Source organism: Ostrinia furnacalis, unplaced genomic scaffold (assembly GCF_004193835.3).
Source record: "Ostrinia furnacalis isolate ACB-3 unplaced genomic scaffold, ASM419383v2 OfSCF6075, whole genome shotgun sequence".
In the NCBI taxonomy this organism is placed as follows: Eukaryota; Metazoa; Arthropoda; class Insecta; order Lepidoptera; family Crambidae; genus Ostrinia; species Ostrinia furnacalis.
Genome location: NW_021136314.1, coordinates 365,028 through 374,820, shown reverse-complemented (window position 1 = coordinate 374,820; position 9,793 = coordinate 365,028). Strand labels below are relative to the sequence as shown.

The window sequence follows — 9,793 nt, the reverse complement described above, 5'->3', positions numbered from 1 at the left end:
TAATAAAGTAAATAATAATTATTTGCGTTAAATCTAAATATTTACTTTAATTTCGCGACTATTTATTTATGTGACCAGCCATCCATCAATCCGCACTGTGCTAAAATAATCTGACGCCCGTATTAACAAACGTTACTATGAGGTCTCACAGTGCGCGTGACACACACACACAAACCAATCACAGAGCTCCATTCAACGCTGTGCGTTCGATTTGCTACTTCACTTAAGCAAGCATCGTTTGTGAATACGGGCGTGAGTCAACTGTTGTTGCGTCGAGATTTGTGAGGCCGTAGTGTCTGCAGCTTCATGTAGCGGCTTATTGTTCTTTTTTATCCTTGTTTACTCCAAATATTCCCATCACATTACTTGTTTTTCCCGCGATACTCGTACTTGCAGTGAATTAATGAATTCGTGAATGCTTCACTTCAAAAAACAAACTTAATAAATTCGACAGAAGTGTCAATTTACGCTGGTTCTTCTCACAGCCTTCTAGAGAGTTCGGTGAGCGCAGCTTCATACATATTATTGGTGGATTTTATCTTTGCGGTGTGATCTGACTCAATGCCCCTGCTCTAGTAAAATTTTCCATGACAATTGCATCACTACATTATATCGTGCAAAAATCTAAGTAAATGTAGACAATTTATCTACTAATATGACCCCATTATCAGCTCATTTCCGTATTACAGCATAATAACTATAAGCTGTGCGTAAAACCTGAAAAAAATTTTTTGAATTACTTGAAATTGGAGCACAGGCTAGAAGTAATAATAATGTTATTCTTATTATTATTCATAAATAAACATACGAAACCTTATGCCAAAACCATTGCGAAGACGTGGTCTAAACTTACCTGAACAAACGAAGGTAAATCCACCGAAATGAATGGGCCTGCTTTAAAATACCTTGGCATCATCATACCCATGCCTAGTATCACCAGTTCTTGGCGTATGCGAGGGCTGAGGCACCAGTAGGCAGCCCCAAATGGACCGTCGCCCATTCCTATTGAACTCTGAAAAATATATGAAAACTGTTTAAAAACATACGCTAGGTAGACAACCAGTAAGCCTCGGCACAGACCACCGACTTTTAGTTGGCCGATAGTTGGGTCGAGCTGTTAATCAGTATGGAGATGTATTAAATGCGCACATTACCTACACCGATTTGGTATCGGCCGATTCTTCATACAAATCAGAATCGGACCCAACTATCGGCAAACTACTTTTCTGCGCCTAGAAAGAAAGCGTTAGTTGTAGGAAACGTGCATTTATTCTGAAATGAGGTTTACATTGCAGAAGCATAACTCTTTCATTTGCTAGAGCCAATTGAATGATTCCGTCTATACTGCCACACGCTGGCCAGACGGGTTGGGGAGTCCCCTCCCGATCATCAACATGAAATTAAATCTACAGTTCAATTTGAATGGAGTTTTCAAGCTGCAATTACACGCAATATAACATAATCCCGACCCGCTAAAACCACTAAGGCCCGCTCAAATCACGTAAAATACCTTACATAATAAGACTAAAATGCATTTGCGTCAAACCAAAACACTTTTTGGGCATCTGAATAAAAAGTTAAGATAAGCGAATATACTCGCAAATTCCCTTATCATCGTATCAACTTGATACTTATTTATTTAAAAATGAACAAACGTCAGTAACATGTGCCCATTCACGTACGCACATGAAGTAATAAGTGTCAACTTGTACGTTGTTATCGCCCATGATGTGCAGTATTAGATGAGACCTATAGTTCAAATCGACCTTTCATTGACGTCAAGGTTAGGAAAGTTTACTGAGTCTGTACGCCTTTCCAATTGTGCAATAAAACAGCAATTGGCTTCATCACAATCACAATATTTATGCATGAGCTATACTAGACGGTTAAATTATACCTACTGGTAATATAAAAATAGATATATCTGTATGGACGTATTTATTTAAGGTAATTGGAATATTTACAATTTTGAACTTACTTCAGTATTGTTTTGCTGTTAAAATACAACTTTCCGGGACCTAAGGGTTTCGTTCACCATCTCCGAGTAGGTAGTGTAAAGTAGGCTATTCGTTGCTTAAAGTCACGAGCAGCAATTTGTCGAATTTCACCATCTCGGAATAACGCTAAATTACTCCTTATTTTACTTGCTAAGTAGTGGTAATAAGGAAATAACTAATTGGAACTTTACTCGGAGACGGTGAAAGAGGCCCTTATTCTTTTTAGGAACGATTTTTCAGGAAGTATAAGAGATTGCCGGAGGAGCTTTGGCATTTTCCAAGAAATACTTCATAGTCATCTGATTACGCTGTCTGACTGACCCTCGATGATGCAATTCCCTGACCCTTTCTATTCCTCCCAAATAGCGTGGTGAGTAATTAAGCAGAGACTAATATTCTGGTTATTAATAGCTGTTAAGATAATGGAAGTTAAACTCGTGAACGGTACACGTGATTGAATTGAATTTTATCGTCGCCTTAAATACATTGCATGATGAGAAATTAGTGCAATGCGGGTGCAAAGATAATGTATATTTTTTATGACTTCTTTGCTCTTTGTACTGTTTGTCTGGTACTATTTTTTACTAGTTCAAATACCTACCTGGTGCAGAACGTTGTGTCCAAAATGACAGAAGAGATAAAGCTGCGTGAGAGTCGCGCACATAAACTGCAGTAAGCTCGCAAGTTCCATGCGACTCAATTCCTGAATGAAATAATATTACGTTTAGTTGTATACCTAGTATGTTTGTGTTTTTATTACGCTAAATGCGATTTAACTTACCGAATTGAGCCTTACTGCAACTGAGCATAGAGTCAAGGTCGCTACGGAAAAGTACACTCCCAGTATATTCTGCAGTTGTTTTCCCAATTCGTCACATGTACTAAAATAATCATTTCAGTAAATAAGCATGGAGATTACGGTACGAGGATTTTACAATACGTACGAGTACAATACACTTACTTCATGAGTAGGCAATGAATTTTGTGGCATGTTATTATTCTGTGATGTGCGCGATCCTCTCTTCTTTTCGACAAAGTACACGATGCTCCACTTCCACCTATATTACTGCTGTAATCACGAATCAAAGAAAACTGCCCGCAAATAAAAATCATCACGCCAATTGATATCAAATCAAAAGTAATGTGAACCAATACGCAATAAGTTGCTGAAATTATCTCTACCGCCACATTCGTTAAGTACCCAATAAAACTCCATGAATCAAATGGCGCCCAACCTGGCAAAACGTGAGGCTTCTCATAATCCTCATTGCCAGTCAATATCAAAAGGGCAAATTCTGCGAACGGTGACAGAATGTAAATAATTGCTGTAAATCCATACATTCTGCTCAAAACAGTTGAGACAATTTGAAACTTTTTGGTGTAAGATTCGATGTAGCTTGGAAAAGTAAAGGTATCATTATCGTCGTCACTCTCATATTCCACGTTCGAGGTCTCATTCTGGCACTGTGTATTTTCTAACTGCTTGATGTTGTCCAAAAGCATTTTCCATTGCTTGTGGTTTCGACATAGAGACAGGAGCTTAAGAATTCCCATGCCACAAAAAGACATGACGCTGAAGCATTCAAATACCTTGTCTATGTCGTCTTTTGCATTGAACAAACCAATAATTTGCAATCCTTGGGTTAGTACAAAAGAAATTATAGCAAATATGGCCAGCCAATGTATTTTGATCCCATCACTCACACAAAAGGTCAGCCCTATGTTCTCAATCCTATGGGTGATCATGGTCACCAAGATATTTTTCTGCAGGAATTCATTATCTTTTTTTATTAAGACAATTCGGGAGCGGTATTTATTTTTCTGTAACAATATTTTCTATGATAGAATAATTTTATGTTATAAAATATACTAACCAAATTTTTAATCACTTATTTTGAGCAAGTAGAGTAGGTAAGTAACTAATTGGGTAAGTAATACTGATATTACCTTCCACTTCATAATTATGAAGTGTTGTTGAAGTACTAATTAGTAAGGATTTCGTTTTTAGTCTTATAAGTGCAAGTGTTCTCCAACAATGCTGAAGTACACAATTAAATGGTAAGTGAGACAGATACCATCGACTCTTTTACCATAGAGCTCTAATAGGTATGATCGCGTCGAAAAGTACTATTGCCACAATGGGTTAAAGTCATCCAGTATCTAAACCATGTAGCAATACTCTTCATCTATTTGATTTGTTCATGATGTCATTAACTTACGGGAAAAACATATGTATATTGTCTTATGCCCTTAAACGCGTTGACGTCACAGCGAAAGAAGTTAAATTTTCATGAGCAGGCTACGTTTGTTTGTCAATGTCTAGGTATATTTTACTACAAACACTTCGCTCTCATTTTAATTAAAAATGTATTCCTTCAAAAGTATTCATGTTCTTATTGGAAAAGCTTTTGTCTTCAAATTCACGAACAAAAACACCATGCATTATTTGCACTCAATCTACGAGAGCTCCGCCTATTTCATGTACCAAAACAATGAAAACGAAACCTTAATTAGACATTTGCAGTCTAACACACGAATCAAATCAATATGTTACCAACTAATCACGTATCGCGAACGAGTTTATCGAAGTAAAACACTTTGTAGCTGAAACCGTTTAATTTACTGCTTTTAATGATACATAACTAGTGGGTATATTGCACAAGCAAGCACATTCAAAATCCATATTCATTTTTCAATTCATTCTAAATCGTGAACACGCTGAGATCAGATAGTCCTACCAGCTGGAAGATCGGAAGTCTCCACCGGAGCTGTCCCAGCCCGAGCCTGATCTGAAGCTGGAGTCTCCCCATGAAGAGCTGTCTCGTGCGGAAAATCCGCCATCTCCATACCCGTTAGATCCCCAGCTTGAACCGGAGCTTCTTCCAAATCCTCCGTTGGATCCCCATCCTGACCCAGAGCTTCGTCCAAAACCATTTGATCCCCAAGATCCGCCTGAGCTCCGTCCAAGGCCGTTAGATCCACCCCACCCTGAGCCGAAGTTGCTGGATCTTCCGAAGCTACTGCTGCCTCCCCAGCCGCCTAAGCCAGAGCGGGCGGATGCCACAGAGGGGAAGCCGCCACCGCCGCCGCCGCCGCCTTGCCAGCCACCGCCACCTATCAAGCAAATGATCATTATTTCTGTAATGTGCTGTAAACAATAGCAGTAGTTAATCCTACTAATATTATACTAAAATGCGAAAGTGAAATTTGTATGGATGTCTGGATGTTAACATATTTGTTACTCTTTCACGCAAAAACTACTGGACGGATTTTAATGAAACTACAGTATTTTCAGCATAGCACGGTTTGTGACTTGTGACACGTTCGTAAGGTAAGTACGGTTTTTAATTCTTAATAAGTATTTGACATTATTTGTTCAATAACTTACCAGGTAGAGCCATAACGCCTGAAGAAATGGCAACTACAAGCGCGAAGAGCAGTGATACCGTCTGCAATTGAAGTAAAAGTTTATAAAAACTAGTAGGAACTCGTAGCTATTTTATTACATGCAGCTGATGATACTTGAATTAAAATTAGCATCTAATAATTTAACTAGATGACAATTGACAAGGAAAAATGCGACCATGGGCTTGTAATGGCTGACGCTCACAATTTGTCTCACAATGTTCAGCATCTTACCATTTAGTAAGAGCTTTAAACTTAAAGCTTTTATAGAGTTAGTTTCACTGACTTGCATTAAGTGCTTTTTCTTAACAAATAAGTATATTACATAAAGTTAAAAAAAATATATGAGTTATTACTTATTTAAATTTTACGATTATCTTGTTAAATATAGATTAATCTATAAAACTTACCGCCATTTTGGAAGCTCGCCTGAATGTGATATCGATGTTGGTTCCACCAGTCCTTATATACCGGCTGCATCCCTAGCATTTGGTTTTTGTGCATCGCAATGAATGGCCTATAATGTGTGCCGATTAATATTCTTCATTAGCTTGTCACGTTCGCAACATTAAATGGGATTACGCCTACTGTGGCGACGAGAAGGCTTGGACTGCGGATGTTGGGAAAACCGACGAATTTCTCAAGGTTCCGACCATTCGATAAAAAATCTGAATTAGTACCTATTAAGATCATTTGTGTCTTATTACGCCCGTATTCACAAACATTACTATTAGGTCTCACAGTGGACGTACATGGTGACACACGAACTAATTACAGAGCTCTATTCAACGCTGTGCCTTCGATTTGCTGCTTCACTTAAGCAAGCATCGTTTGTGAATACGGGCGTTAATCAGTTGATGACAGAAAGATTTGGAAGGCTTAAAGAATGAAGATCAGGCGTTGCGAACATACCTATTACGTCATGGTGTCTAATTAATGAATCGTTTCAGGTATCTCATTTAATTACTTGCCATATCTAATTTTTGGGCCAAAATATTTATTAGAATATTTAGTCTTCTGTAGAGATAACAACATAATTATAACGAAATATTGTTTTGTGTATAGGTACTCGTATTCCCTATTACCACTACAAATTTTGATGTAGGTAATTTATAGGAAGACAGTGAAAAATAAATATTACCTACTTACTTATAAAAACAATACGCAACAGCCTCGCAGTCAACTGGCAATCAAATAATGTGTTCTTGACAAGCATTGTTGTTGCAATGACGTTAACTTCAGTGTAATACGATTCGATATTGTTTTTGTTTATTACATCATCATCATCTCAGCCATAGGACGTCCACTGCTGAACATAGGCCTCCCCCAATGCTTTCCATGTTTCCCCGTTGGTAGCAGCCTGCGTCCAGCGCCTTCCTGCTACCTTTATGATGTCGTCGGTCCACCTTGTAGGTGGACGTCTCACGCTGCGTTTTTCGGTACGCGGCCTCCTCTCCAGAACCTTGCTGCCCTATCGGCCGTCAGTTCTGCGTACTATGTGCCCTGCCCATTACCACTTCAGCTTGCTAATCCGACGGGCTATGTCAGCGACTTTAGTTCGTTTACGGATCTCCTCATTTCTCATTCGATCTCGTAAAGAAACACCGAGCATAGCCCTCTCCATAGCACGCTGTGCAACTTTGAGCTTCTGTTTGTTTATTTTTTTTGTTTCATTACTTATAACAAAAGTGAATATCCATCGACATTATTATAATTTACAGTTAAAATTAGTGATTACTTTTAAACACACACGTTTAAATGAAAACTGCAATTAGAAATTGAAGAGTTTGCAATCCTGAAAAATTACACTGAAGGAATGGTAAAAAGGATGTACCTATAACAAATTATACATACTATGTTAATATTAGTAGGTAGGTGCATATATTTACCATTCAGTTTGACTTTAGATTTTTTTCAAGATTGAAAACTCTTCAGTTTCTAATTTGAGAAAGTGTCAAAGAGTTAATTTTAATGTTGTCTGTTGTTGTCATGATGCAGAATCTTTGAATGATGATCCAAAGTTCAAGAGGTCATGTTTATGCATCATGATAGATATTATCAACAATAAGTAAACACCTTTATGATAGGTAATTTAATATTCTTACAATCTACAAGTAGTCCAGTCAATGAATGCCTTAACGACGGTGTAGAGAGAAATCCGTGGAACACAATTTCTGACCTCGGGACTTTATTTAGACTAGTTAGGGGGTGAACATAGCAAAAGTCCCCGCCCTTAGCCCTTAAGCCGGCGGGGAGAGGGGGGTTTAAAGGTACCACTTTTCGGTATTTCGCTTAATCCTCGCAAACTATGCGTCCTAGTGACATGACTACTATTGAACCAAGAAAAGCTTATTGAATTTTCGACATTTAGGACACTAAAATATATCTATCACCTGTGAAATGTTAAAACTTACTGTTTTTTTATTTGTTCCTTTGTATTTACAAAACTACCTATCTGGATGCCAAATTTGAACCTTCAAGGTCACCTGGAAGTGGTTAGAATTTGGTCTTATAGGTCAGCCATGTAGATTTTTGGACGTTAATACCTAAAGAACCGTTTGAGGTATATTTATGAAATTTGAAGCTGATGTTTATCTTGCAAGTCTCAACTCATGAGCCAAATTTGAAGTGTTAATGCACAGTACTTTTTGAGTGATGAGGAGTCAAAAGTGGCTCCAAGTGGTTCGTCTAAGGTACAGTCCCCTCCCTAGAACTAGGCTTAACATGCTCCCGCAGGTCTAAAATATTAGCTCAATGTTGATTTAGTCGATTTTCTCCTGATGGGAACATGTAAGACAAAAATAAAATTTCCAATATTACAGACCTTCTAGAACAGATGCCGCGAAAACTATACAAGATAATATAAAAACTTGACTATCTCACCTGTAGCAAATTCAATAAGCTTTTCTCGGTTCATAGTAGTCATGTCACTAGGACGCATAGTTTCCGAGGATTAAGCGAAAAACATAAAAGTGGTACCTTTAAACCCCCCTCTTCCCGCCGGCTCAAGGGCTAAGGGCGGGGACTTTTGCTATGTTCACCTCCTAACTAGTCTAAATAAAGTCCCGAGGTCAGAAATTGTGTTCCACGGATTTCCATCTATAATGCTTTATTGACTGGACTAAAGTAGGTACCTATATTAAACATAAACTGATTCGGTATCCAAATCTAATGATTTTGTAGTTTGATTTTCATTACTCTTTATTACAATAGAGACACAAAATAATGAGCATTTATAGGATCCATAAAAAATAAAACTCTCGTTCCCACTGCTGCAAGGCTGCAACTCCTGTGTAGCCAGGATCTACAGCTTGATCGCCAATAAAAACTCAACCAGTGAAGGTCTTTGTCCCGGGGGGAAAGTTAAACTGTCATTAGACCCGCAACAAAATTAATTAGAAGAACATAATAATATGAGGAAAACAGGATCCATAAAATGGAATGTCTAAATTCAGACAATTAGATACAACCTCCTAAATTAGACGAATTAGGTAATTGANGTAATTGGAGGGAAATAAACGAAGTAACGAACGAGTTACTTTAACGGTAATTTTTTTTATAAAAAGTTGTCAGTTAGATATAGATTTGGTTAACTGCACTGTAGGTAATGTTATAGGTAAGTAGGTAGAAGTGTGTCTCGTGAGTCGCGTGACATTGTGTTTTAACTTCCAAATAACCACGTGCGCATGCGAAGACGATTCTAGTCGAATGCCACATTGAAATTAAATAAGGTAGGTTAGCTTTACTTATCTGTATCAGTACTTATCTTTCTTCTACTTATGTAGGTACTAGCGACCCGACCCGGCTTCGCACGGGTGCTAAGTGTAATTTACTACATTAGTAATAAAACAAAGTCGCTTTCCGCTGTCTGTTCCTCTGTATTGACTGTCCTTTAAAACTTCGCAACGGATTTTGATACGGTTTTTTTAATAGATAGAGTGATTCAAGAGGAAAGTTTATATAATAATATACACTTAGCACCCGTGCGAAGCTGGGTCGGGTCGCTAGTACATAATTAAATATGGCTTACTGATTAATCATGAAATCTCAGAAACTACGCCTACAATTTGTATAAATTCTGGAGTACTTGCTTGGAGCTTTCTGAATCCAATTGAATCTGAATGAAATCGGGCGTTAGTTGTAGGTATATCGTCAATCATTATTTATAGTTACTTGAGTGCAAATAGGTACTTCTTCATTTGTTGATGGCGATGGACTTGTGTTTTTTCGCCACTGGGGGCACACTGTTCCGCCAATGTCACGTGCGCAGCTTTTACACAATGATAGAAATAAAGTAACAAGAAAAAATAATTTAACTGCAAAACTAAACGGACTTATCGTACCTAAAACTGCAAATAGGTAATCTCTATATAGAATGGCCGGATGGAATG

The 9,793-nt window shown here is 37.9% G+C and overlaps 2 protein-coding genes across 3 annotated transcripts; both read right to left on the bottom strand.

The window, feature by feature from the left end:
* Window positions 1–525: 525 nt before the first annotated feature.
* Window positions 526–3,956, bottom strand: LOC114361955 (odorant receptor 94b). The gene is made up of 6 exons (XM_028317189.1): window positions 3,945–3,956; window positions 2,959–3,818; window positions 2,779–2,878; window positions 2,599–2,700; window positions 854–1,012; window positions 526–717 (listed from the first exon to the last, which is right to left on the bottom strand). The coding sequence occupies exons 1-6, from the start codon at window positions 3,954–3,956 to the stop codon at window positions 673–675; spliced, it is 1,278 nt and encodes a 425-aa protein (XP_028172990.1). The 3' UTR covers window positions 526–672.
* A 653-nt stretch (window positions 3,957–4,609) lies between these two features.
* On the bottom strand, window positions 4,610–9,516 carry LOC114361961 (putative glycine-rich cell wall structural protein 1). Of its 2 annotated transcripts, XM_028317196.1 has the most exons (4): window positions 9,467–9,516; window positions 5,813–5,919; window positions 5,386–5,446; window positions 4,610–5,111 (listed from the first exon to the last, which is right to left on the bottom strand). In XM_028317196.1, the coding sequence occupies exons 2-4, from the start codon at window positions 5,816–5,818 to the stop codon at window positions 4,732–4,734; spliced, it is 447 nt and encodes a 148-aa protein (XP_028172997.1). In that variant the 5' UTR covers window positions 5,819–5,919; window positions 9,467–9,516; the 3' UTR covers window positions 4,610–4,731. The 2 variants fall into 2 exon arrangements, with proteins under 2 accessions (XP_028172997.1, XP_028172994.1); XM_028317193.1 differs by lacking the exon at window positions 9,467–9,516 and having other exon boundaries at window positions 5,813–6,051.
* Window positions 9,517–9,793: the final 277 nt, after the last annotated feature.